The 19,331-nt window shown below is 38.2% G+C and overlaps 1 protein-coding gene across 1 annotated transcript in view; it reads right to left on the reverse strand.

Annotated features, from left to right (window-relative positions):
• The window catches only part of ERN1 (endoplasmic reticulum to nucleus signaling 1), an 81,641-nt gene that overhangs the window by 45,213 nt on the left and 17,097 nt on the right, over positions 1-19,331 (reverse strand). Inside the window, exon 2 of the mRNA XM_034412608.3 lies at positions 10,826-10,946. Within this exon, the coding sequence (XP_034268499.2) occupies positions 10,826-10,946 (121 nt within the window). The remainder of the gene's footprint in view (positions 1-10,825; positions 10,947-19,331) is intronic.

Here is a 19,331-nt window from a genome sequence, read left to right on the forward strand (position 1 = left end):
AAGGAGCTGTCTAGTCCAGCAATATTTTTCAGAGATTAGGGCAATCTACTGCTCTAGGAAGTTTTAAATTATAACCATTATCCATCAAAAACTTAGCAGCCTTCTCCTCTTTCGCTGAAAGCAACTGGTTTTCAAAACTCTATTGCTTTACATTATTTAACTATCATTGGTAATAAGCAGGGAAAAACCTAATCTTATAAACCTACAGATTTGTCTAATTCCATATCTATGATTCCTAGCGGTAAACTCTCCATGTTAATGGACTCCCTTGTGAAGATATACTTAAAACTTCCCTAAACATACCACTAAGTAGGCCATGACTTCCAATATTACGGAGGACGAAAGAAAATGGATAATGATTCATTTTTTCCAAACCTATCATAGTTGTATTAACGGCAATCCTGGTCCTTATTGTTATTGCTTTTCTCAACTCAACCCAGTTCCAAATGTTAGCTGTTCCTCAAATCGGGCAAACCATTTTGGCTGCTTCTTATAGTATCCTTTCTGAGAAGGCTGTTTTCAGCTGACTGCGATATCCAGACCCCAAAGTGGTACTTCATATTTTGTTTTCAATTCCTTTCCTAAAGATTAGACAAAAAGGCCGTTTATTATCCTTGGCTTATTGAGGGCAACAAGCAATAGGGGTTTACAAAGCTTGTTATTATTATGGTTGGCCACAGTCATGCCAATGTTAGTTTGGATTTGGCATTTTTGTCTATCTAAGAAGTCCTTCCCAAGGATGTGGGATAGACAGATGTTGCTGAATAATATTAAAGGTCCTGTTGCAAGATGTAAGCTGTTCTAAGTGAAGTTGCAGGTCTTTGCATTTTGTGATTATCATTATCCAATTAATTGTAGTTTCTCTATTCTCTACTCTCTGCCTGGTTTCCCTCCACACAGAGCTGGAGGAATTTACTAGAAGGATGAAGCTATAAGACTTCCAAGAAGTCCTTTTCTTTAAAATGCGGTATTTCAATATAGTCACTTATGGCAGCAAAATTCTTGATAGTTTTGTGTTGGTTCTTTTGATAGAGAGGCTGGAGGAGAGAGTGGGCTGTCCCTTTTCTAAAGCTGGGGAAGCCTGCATTGGCTCCTTGTTTTGATAACTGATCAGTCTGAGAACTAATTCATATGCTATCTTTTGCAGGATAGTTAAATATTGGTCTGAGCAGACTTTCTATCTTCTAAATTCTGTATTCAGAATATGTGGACCAGAAAATAGAGCAAAAAGGTACTTATATGTGGACCAGAAAATAGAGCAAAAGGGTACTCGGCATTTGTCTATGCCTCCTTAAACCAAAGATATACTTTCCTTGAACAGTCACACAATCCTGAAAAAAGATGCAGCAGACTTAAGGAAGTACAGACTGATACTATGGGATTGCCCCAAGTACTTTATTGGCAATGACTCTGAAGCACTACAAGTTATACCAAATCTCTCCTTTTTTAAAAAAATATGTTTTTTATCTAGCCACTGCCTTCATGGCATCTGCTGTTACTTCTTATGAGTATTTTCTCAAGATAAAACAATACAATAAGATCTCTACAATTGCAGTGCATTTATTTACTTATTTATCCACCTTTATTATTTTTATAAATAACTTGAGGGGGGGACATACTTAATATTCTGTCTTTCTCCTATTTTCCCCACAACAACCCTGAGGTGGATAGGGCTGAGAGTTGACTGACCCAGTTGTTTTCATGCCCACAACAGGACTAGAACTCCCAGACTTCCAGGTTCAAGCCTGGTGCCTTAACCACTAGACCAAACTGGCTCTGTTATATTTTGAGAATATGTTAATATATTAAATTATATTTTGAGAATAAGCTCTTCTGCATATTGATGTTGTAATTTTTAAATTGCCATAAGCCACCCGTCTAATTTTTATAAATAAATAAACCCCGATGTAGAGTTTGTCATTTTCACGTTCAGTCTTTTAACAAACAGCTGATATTCTCTTCAAGTGAATCTTTTCATGTTAATCCTAGCCAGATAAGCCATTATCTACCGATATATGAAAACACTTCTTGAATATCACTCCATTTTGGGTTCATTAGATAATTAATTTTGAAGAATATAGTCCTTTCTATAGCCTGAACAATTTAATGACACTTGGAAACAAGATCAAAATTATAGCACCAAAGCTAATACCAATGTCGGCTCACTTTCTTCCCTTATGAAAACTGTTTCAGTTCTTTGCTTTTTTACCCATTTTTAGGCCATTTGGAGACCCTCAGATTTATCGGAGCCATTGATGGGTGAACTATGCTTCAGGAGGTTTTTGGAAAACCAATAACCATATGTATTAGATAATCTTTATTAGAATTTGTTGGACAAAGAATTCTAAAAAGCTAATGAGGCATAAATTTTCTTAATGAAAATGACATGTATTCTTCTGCAGAATCTGTTTTTTTGTATTTTTAATTATTCTAATTTAGATGTTGTTTTCCACAATGTTTTCTGGGACTGAATTTAAGTTACCGTGTCTATTATTTCCAGACAATTCTCCTGCCAAATGGATCTCTCTTTTTTTAAATTGACCTTACATGATTTTGATAATAAGTTGCATATCAACTGGAAAATCAACAACTGCACCTTTGAGTTCTTTAAAAACTCCAGGGCCTATGCCATCTGGACAAAGTAACTTGTTAATTTTTAATTTGTCAGTTAGACCTAGAAGAGTGTACACACACAAACACAAATATAAATATGAAATAGGAGTACTGTTCTAGGTCTGACAAATTAAAAATTAACAACTTTGTAACTAATTAATAATTAAAAGTCTGTGAAGTCTGATGGAGGATGGGGAGAAATCATTATATTTTCTCCAACCCATAATGCATATTCTGCCAAAACATCAAATATGGCTTAATTCTAATCTTTGCTTCTGGACAACAATTTTGTGCATTTTGTTTTGTGCATCAATAAACTCATTTTACCTGCATAGCCCCATCTTTGATTCTTGGTCATACCAGAGCAGGATAGGCAATTATCTATCTATCTGGCAATTATTGTTGATACACAGATCAAGTAGAAACAATTAGAAAGCAATACATTCAATATTTTATTTCTCCCTTTTGGTCTGATATGAGTGGAAGAAATTTTGCAAATATTGCAGGGTTTTTTTTGTTAGGGTTCTGGAATTATGGAATTACAGTCATAACTTTGATAACACAAACAAAAGCGTAGCTTTAAATGTCTAAGACCAGGGGTCCTCAAACTTTTTAAACAGGGCCAATTCATGGTCCCTCAGATTGTTGGGGGGCCAGACTGGCTGGGTGGGCATGGCTAGGTGGTCATGTGACTGGGTGGGCTTGGCAGTCCATTAAACAATACACACAAATTAAACTTTGTTATGCTCCTGGGGGTGGAAAGCAGATTAGTGAACGGATGTGGCTGCCTTGGGGTGTGTGAGAAACTTCTGTTTGTGTATGTGTGTGGGTGTGGGTGTTTGTATGTCTTTCTCCCTCCCTCCCTCCCTCCCTCTCCCTCTCTCTCTCTGGAGGCCGGGAAGTGTCCTATTTTTGGCCTCCTCGGCCTCCAGAACCACTCTGCCATCCAAAAACGGGCCTGGTTTTGGCCTCCTGAGGCCTCTGCGCATCCCATTTTTGGCCTCCTCGGCCTCCAGAAGGTGGGTGGGGACCGGCGGGTAGGTGGAGCAATGTGGGTGGAGCAGTCTGGTGGTCCTGCGCGGGCTGGATTAATGGCTTCGGCAGGCCATATCTGGCCCGTGGGCCGTAGTTTGAGGACCCCTGTTTAAGACTCTTGAGTGAAGATAATGATCAGTCTTCTTCAGAAACAAAGTCCATCAAGCTTTTCAGGGGTGGGTTCTAAAAATCTTTACTACCAGTTCTGTGGGTGTGGCTTATTTTGTGGGCATGGTTTGATGGTCATGTGACAAGCAATTCTTTAGGATTTCGCAGAGGTACTGGTCTACCAGGCTTTTAACTGCTTGCAGAGCCGTACCAGTCTACTCATTTGTTTTTGGAGCATACCGGTCTACCCATTTGTTTTTGGAGTGTTCCTGTCTACCCATTTGTTTTTGGAGCGCACTGGTCTACCACCACACTGCCTTTTACTCTTTTACACTGCTGTAGGGTGGCCCTTTGAAGCGCCGCGGCAAGAGTTTAAACAGTTTTTTGCCGCTCTGCCACCATCGAGAGCATCGGAAACCGCTTTCATGCAGCTTGGCCTCAATTGCCAATCTACCACCACCGAGCAGTTTACAAGGAACGGATCGGTTCTAGCCGATCAGTTGGGAGGCTTCTCGGCTTCTCAATTTAAAACAAAGGTGTTTTTATTCCTCTTCTTTATCAAGTGAGCCCTGATTTTTTCCTTCTAGCCGATCAGCTGGGACTCAGGAGGCAGCGAATAGATTGGGGACGGAGCCAGGCAGAGGTGACATTTACCGGTTCTCCGAACTACTCAAAATTTCTACTACTGGTTCGTAACCCACCACTGAAGCTTACCTCTCCAATGACAATTATACAGCAGCTGCTCCTCTAAATTGTGGCAGAGGTAAAGTTTAAGATCATATGGTGTTAAGAATTGGTATCTGGGTTTTCTTGTATTCCCCTCAACTTTTGTTTTTTAGGCCTGAGATAGGAGTTATCCCTTTACATTCTTGTAAAAATCTTGGAAGCTTGTCAATCTTTTATATCAGCCATTCTGGAATACAGTCTAAACATTGGAGCTAGTCTAATGAAGGAAATATTTTCCCCTAATCTGCCTTAATGTTTCCAGATTGATTATGTTTACCGCTTCCGATCAAAAGATACTGTGCAGATTAACATTTTTTCCTTCTTCTTGTTTTAAAAACGTAAAAGTAGTACACTGAATTGTCCGGATCTCTTCTAAAATGGACAAATTGAAGCATGGCAATTATATAATAAAAGTCTTTTTCTGATAGTCTAATTAGTAGGAAAATGAGGATTCTTTTTTTAATTATCTTTTCCATCTACAACTTTATATATTATTGCTTAGGAAGGTTTTTATGAGGTTTCATATGTTACCGGTACTTAGGAAACCATTCCTGATTAGAGCCTTAGTGTGTTAAATTAACCATATTGTAATATAATGTATCTGAATGATTGAGATGAGTAGCCTTAGCAGTGAAACTATAGTGAACAAATTTTGGAATTAGAGGCTCCAGACATGACATAGAAATATGGATTCTTTTTCAATACTGCTTGTCTTAAGCAGATTGGGTCAAATTATTAACCAAGTCCTTCTTGTTTTCTTCTAAAATTTTTACTTAAAATTTGAATCAGAAGTATGTAGATGGAATACAGAATAAACTCTGTGTGTGCATGCACACGTGTGTGTGTGGTTAGTTTTTTGTTTTGTTTTTTAATTTGATTTATATGCCGCCCTTCTCCGGAGACTCAGGGCGTCTTACAATGCGTTAAGCAATAGCCTTCATACTTTTGTATATATTTATACAAAGTCAGCTTATTGCCCCCACAAACTGGGTCCTCATTTCACCTACCTTAGAAAGGATGGAAGGCTGAGTCAACCTTGAGCCTTGGAGAGATTCGAACCAGCAGTAAATTGCAGGCAGCTGTGTTAATAACAGGGTGCGTAGACCACTGTACTATCAAGGCTCTGTTTACTACTGTATTGAACTCAGAACACTCTAGCAACAACTTCCAATAATATGAACAATATTTACATACATTTCTTATGTAAATAAATAGATAGCAAATATTAAAGAATTCTCTTTATGAACTGTAACAGATTCAGGTAAGAAAATAAAAATTGGTTCAAAATCCATTTTGATCCAAGAAGAGATGAAACAAGATTTAATTAGGCTTTTACCAGAATTGCTATGGTCAAAGGTATCTCATAGTTTTGCATTAAATATCAGTAGCAAGCTTATTTCACGCTGTATCCTCAATCAAGAAATGTCAGAACACAGAAATGCTTTTAAAAAGAGTTTTAGCATAATTACCCCATCAAGATCTTTTTCATGCACAAAAATGTGGCTTTCTTGTATATGGAGCCAAACTAATAGGCATTAAGTATCTTACAATACATCAATTGAGAAGGTTGTGTTCAGATACGGATCTAAAGGAATATTTCAAATGCAATAACATTTTAAAATAAAACTGGATTATCCAGTCTGACTGTTCTGATCAACCAAAGACATTTTGCAAGACATTTGCTTTGAAACTAATGGTTCCTCTGTATACATGTCAATGTACTTCCCTGTTTCCATTCATCTTACCACACTTCTCCAGGAAGACTGATAGTTGGTGCTGGACCAGACAGAAACACAGGTTACTTTCTGTGCTGTGAGTGCATGTTCTGGGTTGGGAAGAAATGGCTCTTGCATTCCTGTGTGCTGCTTTTTCCCAGCCCCCAAATAGCAACTTCCTGGATGGAGAACAAGCAAGAGGCAGCATTTTCTCTGCTGCAAGGGCTATATAGACAGCCCATTCCCCACTTTTCCTTTCCCCACTGAGATTCCCTCCTCCAAATTTACACTGGAAGAGGAAGGGGTCAGCCCTTAGAGGTAATCCAGAGAAGAAGCACCAACCATGAGTCCTAACACTGCCTTTATTGTAAAATTACAGTAACAGTATTTTGCAAGTCTGAAAGTACAGGTAGACCTTGGCTTATAACAGTTCATTTAGTGAAATGTTACGACGGCACTGAAAAAAGTGATTTATGACTGTTTTTCAGTTATGACCTTTGCAGCATTCCCATGAACATGTGATCAAAAGTCAGATGCTTGACAACTGGTTCACATTTATGACGGTTGTAGTTGAGGTCATGTGATCCCCTTTTGCAACCTTCTGACAAGCAAAGTCAATGGAGAAGCCAGATTCCCTTAACAACCGGGTTACTAACTTATCAACAGCAGTGATTCACTTAACAACTGAGGCAAGAAAAGTTGTGAAATTGGGGCAAAACCAGGGGTGAAATTCAGCAGGTTCTGACATTTCTGGAGAACCGGTAGCGGAAATTTTGAGTAGTTCAGAGAACCGGCAAATACCACCTCTGGCTGGCCCCAGAGTGGGGTGGGAATGGAGATTTTGCAGTATCCTTCCCCTGGAGTGGGGTGGGAATGGAGATTTTGCAGTATCCTTCCCTGCCACGCCCACCAAGCCACACCCACAGAACCAGTAGTAAAAAAATTTGAATTCCACCACTGGGCAAAACTTACTTAACAAATGTCTCACTTAACAACAGAAATTTTGGGCTCAATTATGGTTGTAAGTCGAGGACTATCTGTACATTTCTCCCCACCCACACCTTTAAAGCTCAAGAAACTAGGGATGATCCTTCTGAAGCAATAACCGCACCCCAGTGGTGGGTTGCCCCAGGTTCGCACCAGTTCTATAGAACCAGTAGTTCTATATGCTTCTAAATGCTTCTGTACATGCGCAGAAGAGCACGCAGCCCTGTTGCGAACCGGTAGTAAAAGTAAATAGAACCCACCCCTGCCACACCCCCATTGCTTCTGTGGGCTAAACTGCATCTTATATGACTCTGTGGTTCTCCTTTCTCTCAAGGAAATTCTCCCAGACCACTATTGAAGATGTCTGCTCACTGCTGTTGTTTCATTCTTTCTTGTTGCAAGCACTGTGTCCAGCTATTTCTTTCAAACCTCTCTCTATCCCTTCTAGTTCTTACCTTTAGGTTTTCTGGAAAACTGCTGGATCCCAGCAGACTGCCAGGCCACGGTGAACTTGCGGTTCAAACAATGAAAACTACATAGTAAACTCTGCCCTTTTTGAAAGTGCACTGTGACATAGCACAGAAGGATAAAAGGGGACAGAATTTGCTCAGTGTTTTCCTCATTTGGGCAAATGCTTTAGATTCTAGAAAAGCTTTGGGGGTGGGGGTTGGATTTCACTTCCAAACTCTTACTGCTCTTGATGTAAGATACTTACTATTGTCTTAGGGTCACTCATACTTACATTTTCTCAACTCAAAGCTAATTATGTTATTTTGGCACAGAGGCAATAAGTCCCAGAAGCATCCATATCCATATGCAATAAGTCAAATTAGCAGCATTTTTCTATCGCTTCAAGATATTGCAAATTGCAACGTGCTTTTAGTATTCATTGTTAGCAATAGGTTCAAGAGGTTTTCTCAGTGGAATCCCTTGCCTCTTATTCTTTTTCAGCACAGAAATAAAACCAGGAATATCCAAATTGCATCTGTTGTATAGTGAGTAGATAAATAAGTAATATATTATCTAACAAATTAAGCTATTTTCATATATCATCCTACAAATCCAGCTATTTCCAGGAGAATTACTTCTGGAAGAACAGATGACAGCATGACTATTTATTATAGCTTTATAAGCAAGAGTAGTCTAGCTCACTAATCAATACTCAATAGAGTAGCTTGGCACTCAAAATTATTAAATAGTTTTTAGCAGTACTCTGAGACTGTGCTAACAAATATCTCTATAATACCTGCATCAAATGCTTTAAACTTTAATTCTCATGCTTTAAGAGCAGGCCCACAAAGTTGATGCAGAGGTGGTATTCAGCAGGTTCTGACCAGTTCTGGAGAACCGGTGGCGGAAATTTTGAGCAGTTTGGAGAACCAGTAAATACTACCTCTGACTGGCTCCACCTCCATCTATTCTCTGCCTCCCGAGTCCCAGCTGATTGGAAGGAAATGAGGATTTTGCAGTAATCTTCCCCTGGACTGGGGAGGGAATGGAGATTTTACAGTATCCTTCCCCTGGAGTGGGGTGGGAATGGAGATTTTACAATATCCTTCCCCTGCCATGCTCACCAAGCCATGACCACCAAGCAATGCCATGCCCACCAAGCCACGACCATAGAACTGGTAGTAAAAAAAATTGAATCCCACCACTGGGTTGATGGCAAGGAATTGGAAGGATCAAAATACTGTATGTGGAAGAGCCATAATTCCCTGTTCTTATCCTATTAATAAGATGGCAGCTTGTTTTCAGAAATTCTGGGTGGTTTTTTTTTTAATCCTTAAATATTTATGAAGAAAATGTTGGTTGTGGTATATTTGCCTTGTAATGAGTTTGTATTGGAAAAAATATTATGTATTTCCAGATGAGAAGTTATGTGCAAATTACAACACACAGTTTTACATATTTCAATTCCGGATTAACTTATTGGAAACTAAGGATCATTAAAGTCAGTACAGATGACAGTACAGTACAGATAGTCCTTGACTTACAACAATAAGTGATTCTTCAAAGTTACAATGGCACTGAAAAAGTGATTTATGACTGTTTTTTACACTTAACAACCATTGCACCATCCCCATGGACACATGATCAACATTTGGATGCTTGGCAACTGGCATGTATTTATGGTGGTTGCATGTCCTGGAGTCATGCCTTTTGTGACCTCCTGATAAGCAAAGTCAATGGTGAAGCCAGATTTATTTAATAATCATATTACTAACTTACCAACTGTAGTGATTCACTTAACAACTGAGCCAATAAAGTTCGTAAATGGGGCAAAACTCACTTAACAACTGTCTTGCTTAGCAACAGAAATTTTGGGCTCATTGTGGTCATAAGTCAAGGACTACCTGTACTAACTACTTCTGAATAATTGTATCCTTACTTTCTACTTTAGGGTGGTATCCATTTAATAGACCCCAAAACCGTATAGCAATTTTCTTCCTCTCCACAGTCTCCCTCAGCCACATGTGCTCTGCAAAATAGCTCCGGACAGATTTAGGGAGTTACAGAGATGTGAATTTTATGGCATTAAATTTGTGTCCTTCATTTAAAACCATAATAAAATATGACAATGTTTCTCTCTCTCTTACAGCCACTCACTCACTCAAGACACAGATATGCCCCTCTTTTCTATAAAACCATTTGTCAATACACACATCTGGCTGACTGAAGTGTCCTTTCACATTCCCAAACAGTTTTGGGAAGCCATAGGTATAGTTCAGTGCAAACTTTATCTGCATGACAATCCCTTCAAGAGGAGCTCAACTGTTTTTGTAGTCTAGAGCATCTGCGTGATCATTACACATTCTAAGTGTCACTTAAATACATTCCACATTCAAAAAAATAAATGGAGAGAATGGGATGGGCAATTTATTCTAACTTTTATCTGTAAACTAATTCAAATGAAAAGCCTGCTTACTTATGGGAACAGATCTACCTATCCATTACAGATAAAACTATTTCTATCTGAGAAAAAAGGGTATTGTGGCACATAGCATTTTCTGTTTTGTTGAGCAATAACTGGTCTGGACATACATAATACACTTTATCAGGTTGAATCATAGCATGCGGTCATTGCAACAGGAGAAGAAAACTCTGAAGTTTTGGAAAAGTTCACCCAGAGCCCGGAAATAGCTTGAATTTCTTAACAAAATCATGGCACATTTTAATTAAGGGTAGATGTAGCTTTATGGTGGCATGAGCCTCCCCCTCTCCCCCATATCCTACATACTGATTCCACAATTATGCTACCACCCTTTTAAGTAATCTGAAATTAAGACTTTGAAGGCAACTATTAAAAAACAGTTTTCCAAGATTCCTGAAGATAAACAGGCCTGAGAAATTGATAGATTTGGCATGCACTGTACTCATGCCACTTGAATTCAGCAGGAGTTTCTTTGAATAGTCATGCCTAGGTTTATTCTCTTAATTTGCAATCCTGTGTATTCTAACTTGGAAATAGTGTAAGTGTCATTGAAATCATAGGATCACAACCAAATAATAAGCAACCTTGCACAGGCTAGTAGGCTCTTCAGAATGTGATTTTAAAAAAACCAAAACTGATTCTGACATATATTAACTTTGCAATTACAAGTTAATGAAGAGAAGGGCAATATAGCATCTCTTATACTCACCTTCCTTTAAAGTCCATTTAATTGACCCCGTTCTCTTGCTAACTGCATGTAAACTCCCATCAAGAGTTGAAACGAACAATAATGTCTCTGGCAAAGTCACTGAATTGGCATTTCCACAGTTCTAAAGAACAAAAAAAAGAGCAGAAGCGTTAGATTTATTTTGTTGTTAACTGAGGAAGGTGAAGATTTGATAAGCAGGGTAAAAATGTATATTCTGCGACATAATGACCAGTTTCTCTTTCTTGCAAAATAAGTAGGCTAGTTAGCACAAGCAACCCGAGCAGGATTATACTATTTTAAACCTGTGCTTTTTAGTAGCTTTCCTACTATTGCTACCATATATTGAACGTTGGGCACTTTAGATGTTGAGCTAGTAGGAAAAGAAACCATGGTACATAATCATCCTTAATCTGAAGAGCACACTGTGCTAGTCAGGCCACAGTTTAGATCAGAACACAATCCACCCACTGCACAGAGAGAAGCAAAACAATCAGTATTCGTGAACTTGATTTGCCCTTTTTCTGTTTTCCTTCTGCTGTGTGGGCATGAGGAACAGGGAATTTATGGATTTTAAGATGCTGCTGAGCTATCAGCCCTCACCCCATAATGGAGGATGGTAAAGGATTCTGGGAGCTGTAGTTCAGCAGCAACTGGAGAGCCTTAATTTCCCTACCCTTAAAGAAATTTGGGAGAAAGAGAGCAAGGATGGCAGTGATAATGAAAATCATGTAATGCCATGTCACACAAAAAGATGAGATTAGGATTTTCTCTATTGTCGTCATCTCTTCAAGTTTTATTGGAGATATTTGGCACACATTTTTAAAACAAACCTTTGTTTTACTATTTACATTATAGGTTTCATATATTTGCTACTTCAAAATGATAGGAACTGTACTGTTGATTTGGGGAAAAATACTACTAAAAAGATAACCTCAGAGATTACAAAAAGGAAGGCCTCAATTTACCTATCTTTGTCATAAGACTAAGAAAGGGGAGCGCCACTAAATGCCTACCACTTATATAATTCATAAAGCTTTGGAGTAAGGCATGCAAAGCCCTGAGGCAATGCACTGGGACTCTATAGGTAGTCCCCGACTTACAACCACAATTGAGCCTAAAATTTCTGTTAAGTGAGACATTTGTTAAGTGAGTTTTGCCCCATTCTACGACCTTTCTTGCCACAATTGTTAACTGAGTTACTGCAGGTGATAAGTTAGTTGTTAAGGGAATCTGGTTTCCCCACCGACTTAGCTTGTCAGAAGGTCGCAAAAGGTGATCACATGACCTAGGGACACAGCAACGGTCATAAATATGAACCAGTTGCTAAGCTGACTGTGGGGATTCTGCAAAGGTCATAACTGTGAAAAACGGTCATAAATCATATTTTTCAGTGCCATTGTAACTTTGAACAGTCACTAAATGAACTTCTGTAAGTCAAGGACTACCTGTATTTCTTAGGGAACTGAGTAACAAAGAACAGAGCGCAGCCAGTGTCGTGGTTGATCGTAATTAAGGGTTAAATTCTTTCTCCTTTGGAGGAAGAGAAGGGAGAAGGTCTGAAGAAAGAGGGCTGAATGTTGGGACAGTTGGAAGTTGGGTTCGTTGGCGGTTGACAGAGGAAGGAGGAAGAACGGCCAGACAGATATTTCTAAACATCAGTTTCCATGAATGAAAAGACAGCAGGACCTCTCTGAGTTTGCTCAGGGAGGAGAAAACCTCCCATTAAACCCTGTAGACAAAGCTGCTGCCTCAGCAAGGCACCTGTAAACTCTTGGTGGTATCCTGGCCAGAAAAAGGGGAGCCAGGGAGGAAAAGACAGATCCTGCCTTTCTAGAGTCAGAAAGTGAAAGAACTTGATGAATTTTGTCAGGTAAAACAATGGCTTAACCCAGAACAAAATGTTTTAAAAACCTACTAGCATTTTTTCTTCTTAAACTCTACCAAATAGAAAGAAAAAAGAAAAAGGAGCTCTGCCTGTAGAGATAATTGCCCCAGGCTGATTTGGGACACCACTTAAAGTTGCCAAAAACAGACAGGTCTGATCTCTGAGACAACATCTTGTGACAAGGTCTCATGGAAACAAGCAGATGAAACTGCATTGTGTCCCATGGTAACCAGGGATAGAAAAAAAAAGGCACTTCATGTCCCAAAATAGTTTAGGAACCTTCATTGCCTCAAATGAAAATTACTAATAAAATAGAGGAACATGTAAATTAATTTTATTTCAGGGGTTTACCCACAAACTGGGGTTCTCTTCAAAGCCTTTCAGGTTTTTCACATTCCATCAGCTGGGCTCTGACCATGAGTATTTTTGCTGTAATTCTTTATCTTAAAAACAACTGTTCAGAAAGAGCATTTGATTGTTTAGCCACCTGCCATTGCCTGAGAAGTTTCAAAAGTATATTTAGCACTACTGTTAGCTATATGAAACTCTTAAGGCCTGAAATGACATATCTGGGCATAGGATTGATGTTTTCCAAAAGACAAAAAACTGACTGATCGGAAACAAAGATGTTAACCATATTGAATTATTTTACACAAAGTGTTTGGTAAAAAGAAAGATGCAATTGGTTTCAGAATAGGGTTTGTTATTTTGAAAAACCGAACGAGCATTTCATTAACTGTTGAATTACCTTCTGTCAAAACAGAGCTATATTTGTACGTGGTAAGAAAATGTGCTACAGGATCAAATGAGTTACTTTATCCAATTCATATGATCTCATAAGAGATTTGTTCCTCATACAAGAAATGGAGGTGCCTACTTAGAAAAAAACTGAGCCCTTTTCAACTTCCTTATTGGGAAATCCAAAAGAGCTCACAGAAATATTTCTTTTGCAGAGATATTTGGTTTGCAGTTTACATGTACTGTTGTTTTTTTTTTTAAAAAAAACCACAAATGGGAAACTGTTCCTCTAACTGCACCTGTTAGTTGAGTACTTAGGCTCCATTACCTAGAAGCACCTTTTCTTTGTAAAAAAACAAGTATTCTCAGATACAGATTATTTTAGGTGAGTTTCCTGGAGGAAGATTAAATCAGGATATTTCTAAATAAGTGTATTAATTTTATAGCAGGCTTCATATACCGTATTATGATAATTTATTTCATTAATTTTATGCTACTTGTTTATAGCACCATATAGTATCAGTGCCATATTTTAGATTTTATAATTTTTTACCAATAGAGATATCGTTCTTATAATTACATCTTAATGTTATAAAGTTCTATTATCCTATGCAGCAAACCTTGTAATTATGTGATATCTTAAATTGTTACTTCTGGAAATGATTTTAAATATTTTCTACTGTTTTAAGACTGAATGACTCACTGATTATATAATATTTTTCGCATTTCTAACTCTCCCTTGAAAAAAGAAGTCGGGACTTGAATAAATGCTTGAACTTAATTGGGACAATTGTAAATACATATCTCTTAATTTATTACATCAGATTTACGTCATGTGCTTAGTGTTCTTCAGCCCCATTAAAAGAGGGATAAAATTTAAGATGATTTCATTTTCATTACATATGAAGTTTTGTCCTATAGTAATATCACATTGCATATAGTCTTCATGTTTTCCTCTTCACAATAGGCGAAATCTAAAGATAATTTTCTACTTATTAAAGTATTTCAGTCTGTGGCTCACCAAGGAAGAAGATGCAACTTCATTTTGCACTCCCAAATGTGCTCCAATGGTTTGGAAGATCCCTTAGGACAGATTTGGAGGTGGAATGAGACAACTCTCTATGACCAATTTGCCACAGCTAACTCATCACAGCCAATTTGCCACGGTCAATTCGCCACAGGACAACTCACCATGGCCAACTCGCTGCGGGACAATTTGCCGCAGAACAATTCAACAATTCAATTTAATTATTTAAAATAATTTTAAAAATATAATTTTTGTCATTCACATTTCATTTTGTCCCTCTTTTGCCATCCTGTCCTTAATTACTATATATACCACAATTTCTTCGATATTAGTGTAATTCTTGTTCTGCCGCAAATTATCCTGCAGCGAGTTGGCCCTGGCAAGTTGGCTGCGGTGAGTTGTCTTAGACCCATTTGGAGGGTGCAAAAGGAGCACAAAGTCCAATCAGTGGACTTTAAAATCAAGGGGCAATGTTAAGCTTCATCCTTTAAAACTAGATGAAATGGAAGTACAAAAATTATATCTTAAATTAGTGAAATAAACTTTGTTACAAAAATAATTACTGAGTTGAATAGGAGTTTCCTTCAGTTAATTACTACTTAATCAACTAATTAATTACATTTAAAAGACTGCAACTTTTAAATATGGTGCAGGATGAAAATAATTTGTTTTTCTCTTCATCGTCTTTAAGTGGCATATATCTAAATGAAACACTAAGTTTTCAGAGGCTGTATTTCCAATGACAGAATTGGTGGGATGCTTCAAACTCAAGCTCTAAGCCAGAGTTCCCCAACCTTTTGGGCTTTGTGGACCGACCGGCCAGGGTGGTGGTGGAGGTGATGGTTCAGTGTGCATGGCGGGAAAGCACGCACGCATGCGCAGCTCCATTTGCGCAAGTGGCAGGCAAGTGCAGCCGCTGCCTGCACAAATGGAGCACTCTCGCTTGCCTCTTCCATGGCCCAGTTCCAAAAGGCTCCAGGCCTGGTAGTGGGCTGATCTGTCCCCGTCCACACACACACACAAACACAGCCAGCTGAGGGTTAAGGAAGCACTTGGCACACACCCAGGTCTTTATCTCCAACTTGGCAGCGATATACACACCGTCTGCCAAGTGCTTTTATTTCCACAGAACAGAAAGATAATATACTCAGCGTACAAGAGTCCAACAGAATAATATTCCTCTCAGCAGTTTCGGACGATGCTTTAGTGACTATCCAAGGTTTATTTTTGTTCGTCACAGGGATCACTGGCCACCACCCTCTATTATATAGTCTCTGGGGTGTGGTCCAGTGACTCAGTTCTAATCCCTAGCACGCCTCCTGAGCTGCTGCAATCGTTTATCACGCCTTCGGAGGCGTGCATCCAGGAATGACGTCTCTCCTCCACTCTCATCCGAGACACCTGTCTCCCGGCTAATCTCCTCTCCCTCGGCCGGCTCCTGAGACAGTGCCAGACTCCTGGCTGACTCCTCTTCCTCATGCTCGGAGCTTTCTTCCTCCGATGGGATAGGCTCAGAGGGCGGGGCCACAACAGTGGGCTGCAGCCCGGGGGTTGGGGACCCCTGCTCTAAGCAATGACACCATTTGCTTAACATCCTGGTCTTGCAATGAATATCAATATTCTGTAGACCAAGAATGTTGCAGAATAGCCTAAAGACTTCTGAAATTCTATGAAATTAACAGAACAGGAACTGCTCTATGGGATAAGGAATAGAGATTATTAAAAAGGGACAATATTGTAAGCACTGTAAGAATTGGACAAATATTTCTTCAGAAAAAATGTCAATATGTTTTTGATTGACTGATTGCATTATCAGTATAGAAATAATTTACATATTACAACAAGCCAAAAAGAAGAAAAGAAACACTGTTCAACCTTTAACTGTTTGCAGAATTGTGCAATTTGCACATTCTTTTTTGATGAGTTATTAGGAAATTCACAGCCACAACCAATAAAAGGGTGGGCACAAGGATGATCCAATATTTGCTTTTTATGAAAAAGGGGCACTGGTATTGATTAGCTTGTAGCTTTGGATATTATTTTAGGTACCGGTAGTCCTCGACTTACAACAGTTCATTTAGTGACTGTTCCAAGTTACAACAGCATTGAAAAAACTGACTTATGACCATTGTTTCACACTTATGACTATTGCAGCATCCCCATGGTCACATGATCAAAATTCAGATGCTTGGCAAGTGGTTCATATTTATGATGGTTGCAGTGTCCTGGGCTCATGTGATTCCCCTTTTAACTCTTTCTGACAAGCAAAATCAACTGGGAAGCCAAATTTGCTTAACAATTTTGTGACTAACTTCACAACTGCAATGATTCACTTGACAATTATAGGAAGAAAGGTCTTAAAATAGGGTAAAACTCAATTAAAAAATGAAATGAATTGAAAAAAGATCAGAAATCTTGGCTGTTAATTATTTGTTTTCCAAATTAAAGTAAACTTTATACACAGGGTTAATTTTCAAAAACTTGATATTGATCCACTCAAAATAGTTTTTTTAGGTAGGTGTCGACTTACAACAGTTCGTTTAGTGACCATTCGAAGTTATAATGGCATTGAAAAAGTGACTTATGACAGTTTTTCACACTTACGACCATTGCAGCATCCCTGTGGTCACATAATCAAAATTCCGATGCTTAGCAACTGATTCAGGTTTATGACGGTTGCAGTGTCCTGGGGACATGTGATCATGTTATGCGACCTTCTGACAAGCAAAGTCAATGGAGAAACCAGATTCACTTAACAACCAAGTTACTAATTTAACAATTGCAGCGATTCACTTAACAAGTGTGGCAAAAAAAAAAGTCTTAAAATGGGGCAAAACTCACCTAACAAGTTTCTCATGTAGCAACACAAATTTTGGATTCAATTTTGGTCATACGTCGAGGACTACCTGTAGTTCACTAAGATTTCCGTATTTCCTGTGATACAAGTACACATCTTTCATTTTAGTATTACAGCATTAATACCTTAATGAAGTACAGTTCTGTCCTCTGAGCAACTGAAATTTTGAAAGAACTAATCAGTTTATTACATAACTGAGGCATAGGGGTAGTTCCCGCACAAATGAATGAAGAAATAGATGACATTTGTCCATTCACGTCTGAAAAGAAAATGTCACTCGGTAGTATTTGCTTTGGCTAGAGACTTCAGCCTGAGATCTAACTGACAATATTTACTGTCAGAAACAGAACATATGCTTGTATTTTCCAAGAAACCTCTTTGAAGTTGAGTAATATTTTAACTATTCAACTATTCTTTAATAAACCGTTGAAAAGCACATGGCATCAATAATCAAACTGGGTAAATAATTTATATGTATATAAATATATAGTTTTTCCGATAAGGCATACACATTTTTTCTGATAACACAGAAGTATTCTAAGGACAGTTGTACAACATTGGAAAAAGATAAATCTATAAACATTTCAGTGTTAAAAAAGAAAAAGAATTTACACATTTACTTAGAGGATTAATGCAACTTTCAATATCTCATTATTATATATCTAATTCATATAATTTGTGATCTTCTACAATTTATACTGAAGGTCAACTTGGCTTCATGGTTAAGATTCCAGACTAGAAACTGGGAGGCCATGAGTTCGAATCCTGCCTTAGACATAAAGCCAATTGGCTAATCCTGGGACAAGTTCTCTCAGTCCTAGGGAGAAGCCAAACCTAAAATCTCACCAAGAAAACTACAGGGATTGGTTCCTGGCACTTGCCAGGAGTCAGAATTGACTTGAAGGTGCACAGATAAACACAATTTATAGCAGATAATTGGTTTGTGGTGTACTTCACCAGTAGTTGCTAATGTTCATAAAATCCAGACACTACTGGAGAAAACAGTTCTTTAAACTTGTTCTCTTTCTAGTCAATAAAAAGAATATTGGATTTCTCTCTTTGATCCAGATCTTCTAAATATAATTTCAGAATTTGCAAGTGAAAGTTTGTGTGATGCAATATATTACTTTTGCTCATCAGTAAAATGAGTTAATTATTACTCATTAGTAGTAAAATAAAATGTTCAGTAAAGTTTAACTATTTCAGATTATTTAATCATATAATCATACAAGAAGTTTTGCATTATTTGTTTTGACTTCGCTGCTAGATTAGTCACAAAAATATGTCCCTTCTTCTTCTCCCAATCTGGGCTGAGAGAGAGTGATGGTTTCAAAGTCACCAAGATGACTTCTTGGTAGGACAAGATTTGGGTTTCACCACTCCTAGCCCAACACCTTTACCACCATGCCCCAGCAATTCTCAATTCTACAGATAGAAACCAAGAAGAGAAATGGTTTTCTAGGTTTTAAGATTAATTCAGCTATGTACAAGGTAATTTTGCTTCCAAAGCAAAACCTTGGTTCTATTGCCTGGTTTTGAAAATTATCTGGAGGATATGGAGACATAGGCATACATGTGAAAAACAGAAGAGCTTATCAAAAAGATACACATTGTATGCCAGGTGTATCTGTACACCAGGCATCATCATGCTTTCAAAAGGAAAAGTAGTAAGAAGGGGATTAATTGGGTTTAATGGGATGAAGAATTATAAGGGAGAACGCACAGTTAGACTCAAGAGATTTATGCTCAGAACAACAGATTTCTGCTACAACGACCGATGTAGACATAGGTTGCTTAAGCAAAACTAACCCATATGTATGTGTGTCTCTCTGTGTGTGCGTGCGTGCATATACAGTTGCTATTCACAGGTAGTCCTCGACTTATGTCAATTGAAGCCAAAATTTCTATTAAGTGAGACATTTGTTAAGTGATTTTTGTTAAGTGAGTTTTGCCCCATTTTACGATCTTTCTTGCCACATTTGTTAATTGAATCACTGCA

The sequence above is a fragment of the Pantherophis guttatus genome, chromosome 2 (genome assembly GCF_059756535.1).
Source record: "Pantherophis guttatus breed Tessera chromosome 2, ASM5975653v1, whole genome shotgun sequence".
NCBI classification, from domain to species: Eukaryota; Metazoa; Chordata; class Lepidosauria; order Squamata; family Colubridae; genus Pantherophis; species Pantherophis guttatus.